The sequence below is a fragment of the Balaenoptera physalus genome (genome assembly GCF_965194825.1).
Source record: "Balaenoptera physalus genome assembly, chromosome: 4".
NCBI lineage: Eukaryota > Metazoa > Chordata > Mammalia > Artiodactyla > Balaenopteridae > Balaenoptera > Balaenoptera physalus.
In genome coordinates this window covers 98,529,222-98,550,374 of record NC_138891.1, presented here as the reverse complement: position 1 = coordinate 98,550,374, position 21,153 = coordinate 98,529,222, and the positions used below count along the sequence as shown (strand labels likewise).

The 21,153-nt window shown below is 38.7% G+C and overlaps 1 protein-coding gene across 10 annotated transcripts in view; it reads left to right on the top strand.

Annotated features, from left to right (window-relative positions):
* Positions 1-21,153, top strand: part of CMSS1 (cms1 ribosomal small subunit homolog) — a 392,074-nt gene that overhangs the window by 359,720 nt on the left and 11,201 nt on the right. For all 10 annotated transcript variants that reach the window (XM_082460551.1, XM_082460550.1, XM_082460554.1 and 7 more), the window contains 4 exons: positions 13,064-13,135; positions 15,211-15,340; positions 18,699-18,758; positions 20,301-20,403. In XM_082460551.1, coding sequence (XP_082316677.1) covers positions 13,064-13,135; positions 15,211-15,340; positions 18,699-18,758; positions 20,301-20,403 — 365 coding nt within the window. The remainder of the gene's footprint in view (positions 1-13,063; positions 13,136-15,210; positions 15,341-18,698; positions 18,759-20,300; positions 20,404-21,153) is intronic.

Here is a 21,153-nt window from a genome sequence, read left to right as displayed (position 1 = left end):
CAATGGAATATTACTCAGCCATAAAAAGAAATGAAATGGAGGTATTTGTAATGAGGTGGATGGAGTTAGAGTCTGCCATACAGAGTGAAGTAAGTCAGAAAGAGAAAAACAAATACCGTATGCTAACACATATATATGGAATCTAAGGGGGAAAAAAAAGGTCATGAAGAACCTAGTGGCAAGATGGGAATAAAGACACAGACCTACTAAAGAATGGACTTGAGGATATGGGGAGGGAGAAGGGTGAGATGTGACAGGGTGAGAGAGTGTCATGGACATATATACACTACCAAATGTAAAATAGATAGCTAGTGGGAAGCAGCCGCATAGCACAGGGAGATCAGCTTGGTGCTTTGTGACCACCTAGAGGGGTGGGATAGGGAGGGTGGGGGGGAGGGAGATACAAGAGGGAAGAGATATGGGAACATATGTATATGTATAACTGATTCACTTTGTTATAAAGCAGAAACTAACACACCATTGTAAAGCAATTATACTTCAATAAAGATGTTAAAAATAAATAAATAAATAAAAAGAAGAATCAAAGTCCTAGGTAGACACAGTGCCCTTATCACTCTCTACAAGCCTATCCTCATTGCCCTGGCCAGAGAATTCACACAGGAATCTCCTTGTGCCCCTCTGCCTTATTTGAGTGTTATCCATCTACCTCCCTGGTCTCCCTCCCATGCTGTACACATCTGTGCATCTCCACTGCATCTGACACAGAACCTTCCCCGAACTGGCACTCATTTGTGAAAAGGAAGAATGGATGACTAGACTGGTATCCCAGCTTTCTTACCCCTCTTTCCATCTCAACCCTTTGTGTCCCAGCTGTGAGCCATCGGCTCCCTGACAGTGCTGCCCGCAGACGACTTTTGGAGCCCCGTGACCATTGTCCCTCCTTCATCCCCTCCTTGAAGGGTCCCCCACCTTGACATTAGACCTGGGAGTCTCTTCTCCTCCAGCCCTAATACCACACAGTCCCTTGGGCTCTTCTGTGGCCTCCTCATCCTGTCTCCCGCTGCTCTTCTCCCTCTGGAACTCATCTCACCACCCCAAGGATGGCCTTTTTGTCAGGTGGACTGTCCTTTCTTGAGTCCTTCTCTAGTTGTTCATGCACATAGAGGTTGCATTTCCAACTAGCCCATAAGCACCTCAGGGGCCAGGGTTTCTTTTGTGTTCACTGTGGTACCTAGCACAGCCATAGGCACATGATTCATTTGGCACATGTGACCAAGTATTTGTTTTTTAATAGTAATCATATTTTTTTCTTGGATTAAAAAAAAAAAAGAAAAGAAATTACTGTTTACTATATTTAAGTTTTGAATTTTTTTCAAATTTGCTTAGTTGTTTGCTGTTCTCGAAGGGGCTTTTTGTTTGCTTGTTTGTTTTGTTTCTTAATGCTTGCATAGGAACTGCCTGGCATTATGCTGCTAGCTGTAATCTGCATATCACCAGGTGAGAGTATCTGTCCAGTTAGATGGTGTTCCCTCCTTTGCCATAGCTGGGCCTCACATTTTTATTACTGAGTCCACACCTCCCATCTGTCCAGTATTTCAAGCAGCAGGTTTATAACTTTATACAAGTTTTCTACCCTTGCAACTACATCATCTCTAGCAACCATTTCACATCTAAACAATCATCCTTGGCCTCCTTAATAATGTGAGTATAAAGATTTGCCAGTAGTTTTTTTTTTTTTCCAAATACTGCTTCCAAAATAAATGATGAATTCCCCTACTCCTAGAGATTGCATCACCCTCTTCCCTCCTCAACATCACTCATTTCAGAGCCAGCCCTAGTGACTTTGTAATTATGGTTCCCAGAATATAATCCCTTATGAGGGATTTCGTGAATTTTCATTGATGCCTCCATGATGTCAGTAGCCTTTTAATGGTTCCATGACCCATCCTCTCCCCCTCAGAGACAACACTAGACTTCTTTTTTTCTTAAGCTAGCCTTTTGTTTATCTCCTTGGATCATAAAAGAATCTTCAGCAAGAGTACTTATCCCTTTCCCTCCTTACTTACCTCTCTCACTACTGTATTTTCTTACTAATTCTTTATTTTCACATTGATCATTTCATATCTCTCCTACTCTTTATCTTCAAGATTATTCTTGATTAAGAGAAAAGAGGACTGTGTCCTGTCTACTTTCTGATTTACCTTCCTCCTTTCCACGCTGGTGTCTCAATTCTGTTTCTCTTTGTATTAATCTATTATTGTATAACAAATTACCCCCAAAGTTAGTAGCTTAAAACAGAAAAGATTCCTTATCTCATTTTCTGTTACCTCACAGACATGGCTAAGTTCAGTCTCTCTGGCTCTACATCTCTCATCAGTTGTCAGTCAAGTTGTAAGCTGGACGTTAGGGGCTCCACCATGAGGAACCCTTCTTGAAGCTCATTCAGGTGGCTGTTGGCAGGCCTCAGTCCCTCATCACGTGAGCCTCTCCACAGGGATGCCTCACAACATTGCCCATGGCTTCCTTCAGGCCATGTGAGTGACCCAAGAGGGAACTATCAAGAGCACTCAAGACCGAAACCACAGTCTTTTTTTTTTTTTTTAAACATCTTTATTAGAGTATAATTGCTTTACAATGGTGTGTTAGTTTCTGCTGTATAACAAAGTAAATCAGCTATATGTATACATATATCCCCATATCCCCTCTCTCTTGCATCTCCTTCCCACCTTCCCTATCCCACCCCTCTAGGTGGTCACAAAGCACCAAGCTGATCTCCCCGTGTGATGTGGCTGCTTTCCACTAGCTATCTATTTTACATTTGGTAGTGTATATATGTCAGTGCTACTCCCTCACTTCGTCCCAGCTTACCCTTCCCCCTCCCCGTGTCCTCAAGTCCATTCTCTACGTCTGCGTCTTTATTCCTGTCCTGCCGCTAGGTTCATCAGAACGCTTTCTTTTTTTTTCTTTTAGATTCCATATATATGTGTTAGCATATGGTATTTGTCTTTCTCTTTCTGACTTACTTCACTCTGTATGACAGACTCTAGGTCTATCCACCCCACTACAAATAGTTTAATTTCATTTCTTTTTTTGGCTGAGTAATATTCCATTGTATATATGTGCCACTTCTTCTTTATCCATTCATCTGTCGATGGACACTTAGGTTGCTTCCATGTCCTGGCTATTGTAAATAGTGCTGCAGTGAACACTGTGGTACATGACTCTTTGAATTACGGTTTTCTCAAGGTATATGCCCAGTAGTGGGATTGCTGGGTCATATGGTACTTCTATTTTTAGTTTTTTAAGGAGCCTCCATACTGTTCTCCATAGTGGCTGTATCAATTTACATTCCCACCAAGAGTGCAAGAGAGTTCCCTTTTCTCCACCCCCTCTCCAGCATTTATTGTTTGTAGATTTTTTGATGATGGCCATTCTGACTGGTGTGAGGTGATACCTCACTGTAGTTTTGATTTGCATTTCTCTAATGATTAGTGATGTTGAGCATCCTTTCATGTGGCAATCTGTATATCTTCTTTGGAGAAATGTCTATTTAGATCTTCTGCCCATTTTTGGATTGGGTTGTTTGTTTTTTTGATATTGAGCTGCATGAGCTGTTTGTATATTTTGGAGATTAATCCTTTGTCAGTTGCTTTGTTTGCAAATATTTTCTCCCATTCTGAGGGTTGTCTTTTCATCTTGTTTATGGTTTCCTTTGCTGTTCAAAAGCTTTTAAGTTTCATTAGGTCCCCTTTGTTTATTTTTGTTTTTATTTCCATTTCTCTAGGAGGTGGGTCAAAAAGGATCTTGCTGTGATTTATGTCAAAGAGTGTTCTTCTTATGTTTACCTCTAAGAGAGAAACGACAGTCTTTTTACAACCTAATCTCAGAACTGATATCACATCACTTCTGCCGTATTCTGTTAGAAGCAGATCAGTATATCTGGTACACATTCAAGAGGAGGGGATGAATACCAGGAGATAGTGATCACTGGTGCTATCCTGTAATCTGGCTCCCACAGTCTGCCCTCTGGCCCCCAGTGATTTACATCCCTCCCATATGCAGAATATAGTTGCCCCTCCCAAGGCTTGCAAAAATCTCATGACGTTACAGCATGAGCTCGGTGTCCAGAATTTCATTGTCTAGATCATGTCCAGGTGCAGTTGAGGTTCCTCGGGTTTAGACCTTTAAGTATAGCTCTTTGAGTGTATTTCTTCTCAACCTATGAAACTAAAGAGACAAGTTATCTCACCCCTAAGTACCCAACACCAAGCAGTGAGGCAAGCATTGGATAACCTCTATAGGCATTTGTATTCAAATAGGAGTAACAAAGAGTCATTGGTCCACAACATTCAGAAAGTGTTAGGAGTTTCTTGATTAAGTCTTAAGGCCCAGGGTCTTATGGTTCTTGGCACTGCTGTTTGGGTTCTTGTTCTGTCCTCTGAGTCATCCTCCCTTTTTTTTTAAATGAAAGGTAACATGTGTTTGCAGCTAAGCAGCTCTTTCAGCTTGCTTCTTGATGATAGAATTCTGAGGGTTCCTCTCTGACCCTCTCAGCTTCTGAATATATAACTCCTTTAAGAGTTGTGTGGGGGCTTCCCTTGTGGCGCAGTGGTTAAGAATCCTCCTGCCAATGCCGAGAACACAGGTTCAAGCCCTGGTCCATGATGATCCCACATGCCGCGGAGCAGCTAAGCCCATGCGCCACAACTACTGAGCCTGCGCTCTAGTGCCCGTGAGCCACCACTGCTGAGCCCGCATGCCACAACTACTGAAGCCCGCGTGCCTAGAGCCCATGCTGTGCAACAAGAGAAGCCACTGCAATGAGAAGCCTGCGCACTGCAACAAAGAGTAGCCCCCGCTCACCGCAACTAGAGAAAACCTGCATGCAGCCATGAAGACCCAACGCAGCCAAAAATAATAAATTAGTAATTAAATAAATAAATTTTTAAAAAAAAGAATTGTGTGGGTCTCCTATGATTCTTCTGGGGATTTACTCTATTAGGCAGAAGTCACACCCACAGTGTTTTCCAAATAAATCCTTCTGTACCTTGGGCTTCAGCTGAGACAATTACAAGATAAGACCCCTTAAGCTTCCTAGACTCATATTTGAGAGAATCTGCGAGGCACACCTTTAATTTCTTTAAAGACTTTTGTTTTTTCTTTTTAATTTGGCTGCACTGCGGGGCTTGTGGGATCCTAGTTCCCCGACCAGGTATCAAACCCGGACCCTCAGCAGTGAAAGCATGGAGTCCTAACCACTGGACCGCCAGGGAATTCCCTTTAAGGATTTCTTATGTAACTGTGACTGTGTCCAAAATTTTTGAACAGTGTGTTCAGGCACTATCCATCTAGCAATCACCTTATTTTTGACACATTTCAAAGTAATTTGCAAAATCAGTACACTCCCCTCAGATGCTTCAGCATGCATATTATTTTTAAAGCTCAATATTTACTTTAAAGTTCTTTTTTTTTTCCTTGTAAGGTAAAGTTAACATACAATAAAATACACAAATGTCAAACGTACCATTCAGTGAGTTTTGACAAATTCATATATCTCTGTAACACAAACCCCTACAGGATACAGAACATTACCATCACCCCAGAATCCTTTCATGCCACCTCCCTGTTAATCACCATTCCAAACTCCTTGCCCCTGAGGCAACCATTTTTCTGATGTTTTTTCCCCTAAAATTTGTTTTGCTTTTTCTAGGATTTCATGTAAATGAAATCATACAGGGTATGCTCTTTTGTTCGAGGCTTCTTTTATTCAGCACAATATTATTTAGATTCATCCATGTTGATGACAGTGGTTCTTTTTGTTTTTCTTTGTTTTTTTGTTTTTTGTTTGGTTTTGCTGAGTATATTAGTCTGCTAGGGCTGCCATAACAAAGTAGCACAGACTGGGTGGTATAAACATCAGCAATTTATTTCTCACGGTTCTGGAGGCTGGAAGTCTAAAATCAGGGTGTTGTCAGGTTTAGTTTCTCCTGATGCTTTTCTCCTTGGTTTGTAGATGGTTGCCTTCTCACTGTGTCCTCATATGGTCTTTCTCTGTGCGTGCACATTCCTAGTGTCTCTTCCTCCTCATATAAGGACACCAGTCCTATTGGATCAGGACCCCATCCTTATGACCTCATTTAACCTTAATTACCTCTTCAAAGGCCCTATCTCCAAATATAGTCACACTGGGGGTTAGGGCTTCAGCATATGAATTATGGGGAACACAATTCAATCCGTAACACTAAGTGATATTCAACTAGATGAATATATCATAGTTTATTTATCCATTCTTCTGTTGATGGATACCTGTGGCTATTTCCTGTTAGGGTCTATTCTGAATAAATCTACAATCAACAATCATATACAAGCCTTTTTGTTAGCATATATTTTTATTTCTCTTGAGTAAACACATAGGAATAGAATTGCTGAATCATGTTTAGTTTTATAAAAACTGCTAGACTTTTTTCAAAAATGATTATGCCTTTTTTCCACTCCCAATATCAGTGTATGAGAGTTTTGCTTGCTTTGTATTTTTGTCAACTTTTGGAGTTAATCTGTCTTTTAATTTTAGACATTTCGGTGAGTGTGTATTGAATAACTTTTGGCCAAACCCAAAAGGCAGTTCTAAGTTGTTTTTATTTTTACAATGAACATGCTTGTTTTTGTTATAAAATGACAATTTACATTTTTTTATTTTTACCAAAGTAATAATCAAACACTATTAAAAGTTTTTAGTGGAAAAGCAGCAGTCCCCTTCCCTACTCTTATCTAGGTCTTTCCTCAGGGGCAACCACCATCAGTCTTTAGCTGTTTTTCTTAGTTGCTACCTTATATTTTATACTGCAGTTTCTTGACTTACCACTTTCTGACATTATCTTCCCGAGGTAGCATAGGAGGACATAGTCCTCTCACCTATGCCCTATTTCCTCTCCAACTGCTACTTCCTCTGCCAATACAATGTTACATTTTGGTTAAAACAGTTGTCACTCTTTCATTATTATGACCATGGAAACACTGTTCAGTGCTGAGAAAAAGAGAAGCTATAATCATCCCTCCTTTCTTATACAACTCTTTATTTTTATCGTATTAATAATCACCTCATTTCTTCACTTGCCTAGCTTGCTATGTTCCTACTGTTAATTGCTCCTGTATGTTCCAACATCTCTTCCACATGCCCATGGACAATATTTTCCATATGCTCAAATAGATCAGTTATTGTTCTTTCCTACAGATCTCCACACTTTTATTCCACTCTGAATTGGTTATTCTCTAGGCCTGCTGAACAACTGAGACTTCTCTTTACTGCCCCTTCAGTAGTCTCCCAGATTGGTCTCCCTACTTACTGAATCCTATGTCATCCTCTTTCTTGATTTAGCCCTTGATTGTGCTGGAATAGAGCCTTGAGTATCTGTGGGTAGGAAGTAAATTTTTTGAGATCTTAAATATCTGAGAATGTTTACTGAAATCTGAAAATATTCCTCTTAGGTTGATTGATAATTTTGCTGGGTTTAAATATCTAATTTGCAAATAAATTTTCCCCATAATTTTGAAGGCTTTGTTCTACTGAGTTCAAGCATTGATTACTGCTGTTGCAAGGTCTGCCACCATTCTTTTCTTTGACCTTTTGTATTTTGTATGTTACTGTTTTTCTTTTCATAAGTTTTTAGAATCTTTTGTTTATCCAGGATGTTCTGCAATTTCACAGTGATTTTCCTTAGCGTGGTTATTTTTCTTATCCATTGTGTTGTATACTTAATGGGCTTCAATTTGGAGTTTCATGTTCTAGAAATTTTCCTTCAGTTCTGGAAAGGTTTTCATACATTATTTTTTTTTATTACTTCTTTCCCACCATTTTATGTGACTCTTACTTTCTATAATACCTTTTATTGGCATATTGATTCTCTTGGGCTGATTCTCTAATTTTCTTACCATTTTTTTCTTATCATTTTTTCATCTTTCTGGGAGATTTTTTTCTACTTTATCTTCAAGACTTCCTCCTACATTTTTATTCCAACTTTCTTTAATTTTAATTTTAATTTTTTTTATTTTTTACTGCATTGGGTCTTCGTTGGTGCGCACAGGCTTTCTCTAGTTGTGGCAAGTGGGGGCTACTCTTCGTTGCAGTGCACAGGCTTCTCATTGCAGTGGCTTCTCTTGTTGCGGAGCACAGGATCTAGGCATGCGGGCTTCAGTAGTTGCAGCACGTGGGCTCAGTAGTTGCGGCACGTGGGCCCTAGAGTGCTCAGGCTTCAGTAGTTGCAGTGTGCAGGCTCAGTAGTTGTGGCTCATGGGCTTAGTTGCTCTGCAGCATGTGGGATTTTCCCTGACCAGGGATCGAACCCATGTCCTCTGCATTGGCAGGCAGATTCTTAACCACTGTGCCACCAAGGAAGTCCCCCAACTTTCTTATTTGTTTTAAAGTTTAAATGTTTTTTGACTTTTTTCCCCTTTTTTATAGCATCCTTGTTTTATAGCATCTTGTTTCATGGCTGAAAATTCTTCCCTCATCTCTCTGAGAATATTAATTGTAATTGTTCTGAAGTACAGTCTCTGTTTCCTCAGGGTTCTTTTTTCTTTTTTTTGTTTATTTGCTATGATGTTGGAGACTTTCCTTAGATGTCTCATGAACCTTAGCTGTCTATTCATATTAAAGACAGACACACTAAAAAGTTAATGGAAAACTTTTGTGCATAAGTGGGGCTTGTTAATTAGTGGACCTCTTGGTAGGGTGATATGATAACAAAGCTGGACATTTACTATGGAACCCCCAAATGTCACTCTCTTGTGGCATTTCTCTTAGGCCATTTTATTTTTCCAGAGAAGAATTCAGTAGTGTTCTGCCTACACTATATAAGCCTCTCTTGAAATATCCTGAAACAGGGACAGGAAAAGGAAATGAGCCTCAACCTCTACCCTGCCTCCCTTATGCTAGACTTCTTGGTCTTCTTATTCTCTCCAGAGCATAAATCTCCAGTCTTCTGTTAGGAAGAACAAGATGAGAGGAAGCAGTAATGGGATAGTTGCTTGGCTGCCTGGGCAGAAGATATAGCCAGGTGGGTGTAGGAGGGAAGCTAATCATTTTAAACGTAAAGTTTCAACCAGTCTCTTTCTTTCAAACCCTTTCCCCTCTGTAGTACCTTGTGCCACCCACTGCTGAACCTTTTCAGAGTCCAACAGGTGAAACAGAACACTTATTGTTAGCATCTGCCTCTCTAGAAACCCAGGTGCTAGATGTCTCTCTCCCTATGCTAAATAGCTTCCATCCAGTTTCAACCCTTTTCATTTTCCAAAAAGTTGTTGAAATCTCTCCACTACTGTTGTCCTTTCTCCTGGTTTCTTGGTCCTTATAGACATATCTTTTTCAGTTTCCTTTATTTTCAATTTTTTTGGGTTTTTAAAAAAAATATTTATTTATTTATTTGTTTGTGCCGGGTCTCAGTTGCAGCAGGTGGACTCCTTATTTGCGGCTCGTGGGCTCCTTAGTAGAGACATGCGAACTGTTAGTTGCAGCATGCATGTGAGATCTAGTTCCCCAACCAGGGATCGAACCCGGGCCCCCTGCATTGGGAGCGTGGAGTCTTAACCACTGCACCACCAGGGAAGTCCCTCCTTTATTTTCATTTTAGTAGCATTTTGAAAATGATTTGCCATGGTTAAAACCAGAAGACTCATTTTTTTTTAATCAGTCATCAATTTTATACACATCAGTGTATACATGTCAATCCCAGTCGCCCAATTCAGCACCCCACCATCCCCACCCCACTGTGGTTTTCCCCCCTTGGTGTCCATACGTTTGTTCTCTACATCTGTGTCTCAACTTCTGCCCTGCAAACCAGTTTATCTGTACCATTTTTCTAGGTTCCACATACATGCATTAATATATGATATTTGTTTTTCTCTTTCTGACTTACTTCACTCTGTATGACAGTCTCTAGGTCCATCCATGTCTCAACAAATGATTCAATTTCGTTCCTTTTTATGGCTGAGTAATATTCCATTGTATATATGTACCACATCTTCTTTATCCATTCGTCTGTCGATGGGCATTTAGGTTGCTTCCATGACCTGGCTATTGTAAATAGTGCTGCAGTGAACATTGGGGTGCATGTGTCTTTTTGAATTACGGTTTTCTCTGGGTATATGCCCAGTAGTGGGATTGCTGGATCATATGGTAATTCTATTTTTAGTTTTTTAAGGAACCTCCATATTGTTCCCCATAGTGGCTGTATCAATTTACATTCCCACCAACAGTGCAAGAGGGTTCCCTTTTCTCCACACCCTCTCCAGCATTTGTTGTTTGTAGATTTTCTGATGATGCCCATTCTAACTGGTGTGAGGTGATACCTCATTGTAGTTTTGATTTGCATTTCTCTAATAATTAGTGATGTTGAGCAGCTTTTCATGTGCTTCTTGGCCATCTGTATGTCTTCTTTGGAGAAATGTCTATTTACGTCTTCTGCCCATTTTTGAATTGGGTTGTTTGTTTCTTTAATATTGAGCTGAATGAGCTGTTTATATATTTTGGAGATTAATCCTTTGTCCGTTGATTCGTTTGCAAATATTTTCTCCCATTCTGAGGGTTGCCTTTTCGTCTTGTTTATGGTTTCCTTTGCTGTGCAAAAGCTTTGAAGTTTCATTAGGTCCCATTTGTTTATTTTTGTTTTTATTTCCATTTCTCTAGGAGGTGGATCAAAAAAGATCTTGTTGTGATTTATGTCAAAGAGTGTTCTTCCTATGTTTTCCTCTAAGAGTTTTATAGTGTGCGGTCTTACATTTAGGTCTCGAATCCATTTTGAGTTTATTTTTGTGTATGGTGTTAGGGGACTCATTCTTAAAGGATATAATTATTGACACTTTAAGGAATTGAAAACATTCCCCAATTAATTGCTTCACTGAAAGCTTAATAAGTTTTTTTTGGTATATTTTTGGGCAAGTGTGATTCTTCTAAATCTTTAACTTCATACTCAGGGTACATATTTAAAAATCACTGCATAAAGAAATGACATTACTTATTAACTGCCAAAGTCAGATACTGTTGGAATCAGTTTCTAGAAATGGTTAGTTGGCCTACCCTGAGTCTTCCTCATCTTACCTAGTGTCTCTGAGGGTAAACATCAGCATTTGTAAGGCAGCTGGCAAAGTTTAGGAATTTTCAATACTATGGGCTTTGTATTTCTTCATAAAGTAGTCTCACTTCTATGGAAATTGACCCCATAAACTTGCTTCTTCATTAGCACCCTACTGCAACCAGCTAAAGTGGCTGCTCCCAGAAAACAAATATCATACTGCATTTCCTTTAAGATGATGTAAGAATTTGAACCTAGCATGTAAACCTGTTACAGGATCTTGACAAAAGCAGTTGTCAGGCATGTTTCTTTTTTCCTTTGCATGATTCAGAATTGTGTTTTTATTTTTTCTTCCAGAATTGGAGAGTCCATATCCTTATAACTGAGCTCATTTCCACATTTAATTTGTGTCATGTTTAACTGGCTTTGTAAACCTGGCATAAATACAAACCCTGCGCATTGAACATACTCTTAGAGAGCACCCCCATTTGCTAAATAAGAAAATGAAACAGGTTCTACATCTGCTTCCCCAAAACCTTCATAATGGGGACAAGACACTGAAGTATGCCTTGAGAGATCTAGGGAGATACTAATTGTATCCAGGCCTTTGCCATAGCAGCATGAGCTGATGTTGGCTTGATCTGTAATTGGACTCTTATGACTGTCTGGCAGCTTCTGTGACATATTAGTGGCCTTGGCCCCGTTTCTAATTGGCATCAAATTAGCGTGTATCTGCATCCACAAGACAGCTTAACTTCTAAATAAGAGAGGTCCTAATATCTATTTTCTTTAGCTATGACGCAATTGTACTTTGCAGGTTTTTTCTTTTAACTGAGAAGCAGCTGAAATTTCAAGATTCCCATATTACTTTAATCCTGAGCCTTTTGAATCTACTTCTCTGTAACTGAAACAGAGTCTAGAAACTGCTGGTCCTGGCCCCATGCCTTGAAGAAATTACATAGCATTATATCTCTCTGGATTCAGGCCATAGGCATTCTTAATCTGCAGGCTATCTGGAAACTTTAATAGAAAGCTTCATCTGTAATCATTTTAAACAGAGCCAGTAGAGACAAGATTGCTTTAGTTAGTAGTTTACCAGCTTAAACTGAGTACTCTCTAGTTGGAATGGAAACTTAATCAAGAAAAAACTCAGAATAAGTTTTCACTTATATTTTATGTCTTACTTGGCAACTTGTTTGAAAATGTTGCATAAAAGATCTAATACAGGAAACATTTTATATAACTGCTTATGATTAGTAAATATGGAATCTGAAGCATTCTATTTTATAAATCAAGGTCTTAGTCCAAATTTCCTGTTTTTCTACACTAAAAAAACCCAAAACAAACCCTTAGGGTAAAAATAGCACTAAACTATATAGGGTACTCCAGGGGTCAAGGCAACAGGCAAAATCAATTACTCAGGATGCCATGGTGTTGAGGCTTTTGTCAGACCATAAGCAGAAACATTCATTTTGTAGTCACTATAGATAAGACCTTTGGTGCAGCTGGTTTTATAAAAATATAAGTAAATGTATCCTACTTCATATTTTCCGTGCCTCTTGAGAAGAGGAAAGGAATGGATAACAAAATGATAAATCAGTGACTTGGAAATACAGACTCACACATTGCTAGTTCCTGGAAACACCAGTCATTCTAGTCAAAGGCTTCTTTACTACATCTTAATTTTAATCACATCTCTTTCTGCCTGTATTTTCCAAACCTAGCCACTGTCTTCCATCTTTAATACCCTGTACCACCACCTCAAACACATATATACACTTATTCACACATTTTGACCTTTGTTCAAAGATTTTCCAGTCTTGAGTCATCTGCACTTTCTCACTTTTACAAATTCTCTCAGCTCGGCCCCTGCATAATAGCCTCCAGTGGATTTTCCAACATTTCTTTGTCCATATTACCAAGATACTGTGAAGAATACATGCATGACAGTAGATATTGATACTTTGGGATTCATACCATTAGTTGACACCTCATCATGCTAAGATGAAAGTTTTCTCATTTACATTTCTTTATAGCCTAAAGAATGTTTCTTGATACAACCAAAGGAAACAAATGAAGATGCCACCAAGACCAGGAAGAGGAAAAAGGTAATATTAATAATTTTTTACAATGGTACGGCCCCACATGGTTTCTATCACATTGTTTTATAGTGTACTTTGATGAGGCAATTATTGTAATCCCCACTTTAGATACGCAAAAATTGTAAAATTCATTGAGGTTTGGTGACTTTCCTAAGGTCACTAGTAATAAGTGTTTCTGTTGCAGCTAAAAATAAATTCTTCTATTTCCTATTTCAGTCTTGTGGATTACCAAACATCTTTGTTACCCACCCTGTGTTTTCACTGTGGTTAGAAGTCGGACAGGGGTTTTTAATTCTATAAGGGGCCCAGAGCTATCCTGCCCTCTGGCCCCTCTGACTGTCCAAGAAAAGAAATTCACCAACCTTCTTTTCTTACCCATTTAATTTTTTAAAAACCTTATGTCTTAAAGTATTAATAAAAAGAAAGTAATAAGCAGATGAAAGTAGTGTAAGTATAAGGCATTTCTGACTCTAATTTCGAACCATAATTTAAAGCAAAAGGCTCCCCTTGCATTTTAAGACTTGCCTATGAACATATGGAAAACTCTGTTGCTCCTATACAAACTTTCTTATGGCTCAGCCTTGAAGAAAGTGTGGTTAGCTTTTTTTTTAATAAATTTATTTTATTTATTTATTTATTTTTGGCTGCGTTGGGTGTTCGTTGCTGTGCGCGGGCTTTCAAGCACGGGCTCTAGGCATGTGGGCTTTAGTATTTGTGGCACGTGGGCTCTAGAGCGCAGGCTCAGTAGTTGTGGCTCACTGGCTTAGTTGCTCCGCGGCCTGTGGGATCTTCGCGGACCAGGGTTCGAACCTGTGTCCCCTGCATTGGCAGGTGGATTCTTAACCACTGCACCACCAGGGAAGCCCGAAAGTGTGGTTAGCTTTGACCTTCCTCCACAGTTGTGAAAACAGCAGTGTAATTCTCTCCCTGCCAAGAAGGGTCTACTGCTGTAGTTAGCAGAGGAAATGCGATTGGGATTAGAGGAAAGAAGATGGACTCAGACCAATTACTTAACAGCAAGCTTTTAGAAAACTGAGAGTGTGTGTGCATATGTTTTCCTTGCCTGCACATGGCCAAATAGGACGATGGGAAATGCCAAATTGGCTGAGTTTTGGCAAGTCCTTAAAGAAACGACTGTAACTTCTCTTTGATAGTTTGTACACTAATGGCCTTCAGGAGTGTTAAGTTCTTGGGGTTCAAGGTCAGAACTCCAGCTAGCTAGTTTAGCCTTGGCTGAGGTCATGCTAAAATGTGCCCACGGATGACGTGTTCTTTTAAAGTTAATTCATTTGACAGAACTTTGCCTGTTCTTGGCAGTGGTATAAAAAGGAAGATAGTATGGAAGGAGGGGGGGAAAGCAGGGGTAGGAGGCAAGGAAGGGCTCTTTCTGGATTTTTGGTGAAATACTAGGAAGAAATAAGAAGGGAAGTTTATGATGAAAGTTAAATGAACAATTGTGCATTCCTAGTACATTGCAGGCATTCAGTACATGCTACACAAATAAGTCAAATCAAAATAGATGTTGTAAAGTATTTCCTGTTCTGCTTTCCATAGGGCCAATTCAAGATGTCTCTCCCAAGGCTTGAGAATTGAGGGTCTCAAGTGCCCCTATTTAGTGTCCTCCTTTGCTGAGATTAGTCCTGCAACTCTTACTTTAACCCCAGAAATCCAAACTGAAATAGTGCCTTAAGAACCAGGTTACACAAGAAATTCTCAAAATTCTACTCTCCCAGGAATACACATTTTCTGAGGCTTAAAAAAGGAAGTTTCCACAAGCAACAAGATTTATTGACTTTTAACAGAAAATAGTACCCTATTATAGACTCCTGCAAAATTTTTGGTTCTCCTAGCAGAGACCAAGAGTTACAAGGAGTCTTTTAGATCATCCATTCATTTTTCAAAGCAGTAGTTATGTCCAAGAAGTATCTTTTAAGTTTTCTCGAGTGTGTTTATTAGAACTCCCATTCACACTTGGCTATCACCAGAACCTACTTACAGTTTAAATGCCAGAGGAATCAACCTATCCTAAGCCAAAAGCCATCCTAAAATCTGTCTTCCAATTTTTACTTCTTTCTCATCAGAAGAAAATCACTGATGTTCTTGCAAAATCAGAGCCAAAACCAGGGACACCTGAAGACCTACAGAAGCTGATGAAGGACTATTATAGCAGCAATCGCTCAGTGATTGAATTAGAAGAACTAACCCTACCAGGTACAGCCAGGCTTCCTTGTTGTTATTCCTTTTAATTAATATATTTCCACGTGCTAGTACTCCTTTCCTCAACCTAATAGTTTTAACTGTTGGATGATTTCTTCATTCAGATGCTAACTGGTATTTGTTCAACCTAATAGAAAGATTTGTAATTTTTATTCAAAAGGTATTGGGTGTGCATTTTTTTGGACAGGTTCTTCAATGAATAAGAATCTTTAATGAGGATAGAAGTTAAATAAGAAAACAATAAAGCACACATTCAAAAGTATAGATAGATAATTAATTTACTCATCCTTTATAGATAAGAACTTTAGCTTTAATAGCATCTTAGTTTTGTTGTTGCCCTTATCATGGATATCTAGTCATGGTTTTGCTTTTAGGGTAGTATTTTGGGTCCCAGTCAAGACTTTTTTCAAGTAAACCATCTAAAGATAGGGACAAAATTCTGCATTTTTAGCAAGGCTGACACCTCACCCTGTGTGATTCTTAAGCCTACTATCATCTGAGATCTACTGCCTTAGAGTATTTATAATTAAGTTAAAAGATACTGGAAAATTATTTTAAAAACCGATTTTAATTAATTTCAAAATAATGATATAACCTGTAACTCTTTTGCACAGAGATTGAAGAAAAGATGTCGTAAAATCAAACCGCAGAAGGTTTGGGCACCACTGCTTCAGATGAGCTCTCTATATATAGACTACTAGAGATCTCTAACACTGCTTTTGGAAAAAGTCAAGGGTAGCTTGATTTCCTTTTTGCATTACAACTTTATGCTTTCTAGAGGCTTGAGAAGCTGAAAAACAGCCCGTACCCTGAATTTTTATAATTCTTTTATAAAATGATGTGTGTGTTTTTTAAATGCACATTGGGTTGGAGACATCAGTACCCCTGTCTGTTCCTTTTCCAAAAGGAATACTCTTTAGGGAATTGAAGGAACTCATTTCCACATGAGCGCGTTCTGGAGTTTTCTACTTACTGAGATCAGAAAGCCCAGCAGCAGTTAGAGACCACTCTTCTCAGCACAGCAGTTCCTCAGGAGGAGAGCTAGGTCCTGGCTCTTCTATCCTCAGGAACCAGCTATTATAACAAAGCCTCTTCAATGTTTAACTGAAGTTTGATTTTACTCTGACTCAGTGGTCAATTTTCCCTTCTAGTTCTTTGTTAGAGTTTACCTTCACCTGAAGAAGGACTTGTAAGATAATGGGGCCACCGCTACTCTGTAACCTCATGGAACATTGTAATTTGCTAGAATTGTAGAGAGTCAAAAGTCAGAAGAAAAAACCTTTAAGGAGTCATTTGAGTTCCATAGTGAGTTTACATTATATTATATCATCATTAGAGTGCAGTAATATAGTTGGGCAAGAATGTGTGGTCATGGTTGGCTGAGGGGAAAATGTTTAAAATATGTTAAAAATACTGCTATAGCCAAAAGGAACAGGTTTTCATTTTCAGTTAAGAAATTAGGCCATTCTGAGCCACAGTGAACAAAGGCATCATAGGAAGGTTTTAGAGAAAACGCCCATCACTACACTGTCAGGACCAAGGACACAGAGGAGGTCTCTGGTATTTGAGAGGCGGGACACGCCATGGGCTATCTGGAACAGTCTCAGGAAGGGGCATAAATACAAGATGGATATAAGTAATAAAATATTGTTCCTATTTAGTTTGCTGAGTGTCTAACTTGGTTGTGGTTTGAAGTTGTTTGTGTCTGTAGGGCAGCAACATGTCTTTTCAATTAATACTGTGCATGTACATTGTTAATGTCATACACATGGGAACTTAATTAGAGTTTTGAGGCAGGAATCACTTAGAGCTAAGTCAGCTGTCCTCCTGAGAGCTGCAGTGTGGTTTAGATCAGTGCTAAATGCCTGTAAGCTAGCCGCAGCTGAATCACCCAGGAACTTAAAAAGCAAATTCCCAGGCCCAGCCCCAAGGAATTCTGACTCACTGAGCAAGGGGGAGTCCATTCCAGGAATCTGTATTTTTTGCAAAATTCTCCAGGTGAGTCTGGTCATATCCAGACTTGGGAGATTACAGTTTTAAAGACCATCAAAGGCTCTACAACGGTATAGGGGGCAACATCTTTGAAGTTAGTTACTCACATATTGTGAGTTATATATGCTGGGGCACAGCGTAAGTTTCATTTAATTTAGTAATAGTTTACTCCCTAACACTCTGCTATGTTTATAGACAGACTTTTTCTGCTATAATGAATTAGGATGCTAAACATGATGTTGCTTTTTTATACATCTTAGGTACAGAGTTAATAATACTACATAATTGCTAGACCATGATCATTGTTGGTTGAGCAAGGCTCCTATGTTTTATTGTAGCCGTTCCATTCTTTCATGGTGTTGTTGTGCTGTGTTATGTTAATGTTGTGTTTTGATGCATTATTCCCGCTTTTCCCCATCCACACTCCAAATTCCTTTCTCCATAGGCATGATGTGTTACTATACATTTTTAAATATGTATCCGTTCTTGTAAAATATATCATATTGTTGCGTGTGGATACATTTTACAATTTATTTAAATGATGTTGTGCTGAACCTCTCATTCTGTTTCTTTCCTCACTTAACACTTTTTCAAGATACCTGTATAGCTTTAAGTACATCTACTTCATTGCTTCTAAAATGCTACATAGTATTCCACTGATTTCATCGACCACATATTGCTCATCCATTTTCTCCTATATGGACCTTTAGGTTGCTTCTAGTTCCCCAGTATTACAAATAATGCTAGTATGAATATACTTCAGTATGTCTCTTTACAGACTACACAAGAATTTCTTTCCATTATTTACTCAGGAATGTAATCCTGGGGTCATAGGGTATATACACCTTAATTTTACTACCATCCAGGATAGCGATACCACTTTACACCTCCACCTACAGTTCACAAAGAGTTTCCATCATCCTACATTCTCAGCAACACTTGGTATTATACATCTTTCTAACAGTTGCCATTCTAAAGTGTGTGCAAAGTGTTATCTCATTTTGTATTAATTTGCATTTCTATGATGACGAGTTTGAGCATCTCCACATAGATTTGTTAGCTATTTCAGCTTTGCCTTTGTATATTGCCTATTCCGTGGATTTGAAAATAAAGATGCTTCATTAGTCCATTGAATGATACAAGCTTCTATTTCACTACTCTAAGAAATGATGGACAGTTAAAAGTTTACTTATTGTTGCTGCTGCTGTTGTTTTAAGTGCTAGACAACTTTAAAATATATGAGTCCCCAATTCATTAATGTTGTACAACCTGTTCAAGAATACACTATTCACATGTAATCTATTTTGAGTATGTGTGTGTTTGCAAAATCCTCTACAAAGCATGTTTCTCATATTTCTAGACTTCTGCTTCCTCAAGGCCAATGATTTGACTCACAGTCTTTCATCATATCTAAAAGAAAGTAAGTAAACTCATTTTTTTAAAAATTATTCATCAAGTTTCATTATTTCCATTAAAACATTAGGCCTATCTCTTTAAAATAAAAACTTTTAAAACTTCATTTAAAATCAAGTTTCCATCTTAAATGGATTTTAAATGAAGGTTTTTTAGGTCCATCTTGATATTAATTTTTATTTATTTAAATTTATTCTTGTTTTTCTCTGGTATTGGGGATTTGGGTTTTGGTCTTGTCTTTGTTTTACAACACATTAGAAGTATTGCTCCTGGAATCCAGAGAATTCTCAGTGTTCTAGTTGCAGGTACCCCATCAATTTGCTATTTGACTTGGCACAAGTCACTGAGGACTCCTCCAGGACTCTATTTTGTTATCTGAAAGACAAGGAAGTTGGACTATGTGATCTTGAACCCATCTCTGAGGTTCTGAAATTCTGTTCCCATGTTCAGAATTCAGACCATGGCTATTGCACAGACAATCTAATTTGATCTTTTTGATTGAATTTAGGCAGTAATAACTAGATTATACATGCTAGGTAGTCATTTATTGTGACCAACAATGAAGTAGTTTAGACATGGCGATTTAACATTCTTTTTTAAAATTCTAACCAATTCTGATGACACTCAGCTTGAGTTCATAAACCTTTCTTAGCCTCAAATTCAGCAAATGTAAATGTAGGTAATAATGGAATCAATCTCAATGGATTATGAGAACTAAAAAAGTTATGTAAAGTGCTTAGCACAGTGTCAGTGTTTAATAAACGTTTGCTATTTTAATATCATTTCCATTTTATATCTTATGCTGAGTGTCCCTTTAAAATGCAGCATTATTTATTTATATATGTATTTATTTTTGGCTGCGTTGGGTCTTTGTTGCTGCACTCAGGCTTTCTCTAGCTGCAGCGAGCGGGGGCTACTCTTCGTTGCGGTGCGCAGGCTTCTCATTGTGATGGCTTCTCTTTGTTGCGGAGCACGGGCTCTAGACACGTGGGCTTCCATAGTTGTGGCACGTGAGCTCAGTAGTTGTGGCTCGCGGGCTCTATAGAGCAGGCTCAGTAGTTGTGGCGCATGGGCTTAGTTGCTCCGCGGCATGTGGGATCTTCCCGGACCAGGGCTCGAACCTGTGTCCCCTGCATTGGCAGGTGGATTCTTAACCACTGTACCACCAGGGAGGTCCCTAAAATGTAGCATTTTTAAATCAGTTCTTTTCCCGTTTAGTCAACACTGCCTTTAAGCATCAAACATAAATTAAAATATAGAAAATGTATTATTACAAACATTTTAAATTTTCCTTTTCTTTTTTTTTTTGTACAAACTTAGTCCTAAAGCTGGTCACATTTAGCTACTTGGCATATTATATGTTTTGTGGTGTAAGTTAATGATATTTCATTTTAGTTTAATATCTAGAATAACCAGAGAATAGAATCTAAACAGTGCTCATATTTTATTTTACTTAAGCAATAACAAAGAAGTAATTGGGGGATATTCAACTTTGGAGGCCTTATTTTGCTATATTTAGGGTAATATTTTTCTCATGGTCTTTTTTCAGTCTGCCCTAAGTGGGTGAAACTTCGGAAAAACCACAGTGAGAACAAATCGGTCCTGATGCTGATTATCTGTGGCTCTGCCATCCGAGCCCTGGAGCTCATTAGGTTGGAAGCTTCACCTGTTCCATTTCGTAGCTGTTTTCTGAGTAACTGATATGTGCCGAGCTGACAAGTTCTATATGCTGGAGAACAGCAGTTCTATATGCTGGAGAACAAAATATACAGAGTCCCCTCTCTCATGGAACCTACTTTCCAGTAAGGGAGGCAGACAATAAACAAATAAATATGCATTATAATGTCAAGTAGTGATAAGTTATGTAGGAAAAAAATAAAGCATGGCAAATGGATAGAAAAAGATGGGGGCTACTTTTAAAAGGGTAGTCACAGAAAGCCTCTTAGGAGATTGACCTATGAGCAGAGACTTGAACAAAGTGAATGAGAACGCCAAGCAGATATCTGGAAGAAAAGTGTTCCAGGCAGAGGGGACAGTAGGTACAAAAGGCCCTGACATGGGGTGCCATTGGAGGATTTTGAGCAGAGTAGTCACATGATCTGAATAATCATTCTAAAGGATCACTTTGGCTGCTGTGTGGAGAACACGCAAGGGTAAAGCAGGGAGATCATAAAAGCAATAACCAGTTGGAGAAATAAATGAAAGAAAAGATCTAATTTAAAATAGTAACAAGAAAAAATAGAACACCAAGGAAAAAACTAGCCAAAATTTAGATGAAGAAAATATTACATAAGGGATGCAGAAGATCTTAAACAGAAAGGAGTACCATATTGTTGAATAGGAAGATTCAATGTAAAGATGTCTGTTTTACCTAGAATAATCTACAAATTTCACAGATTCCC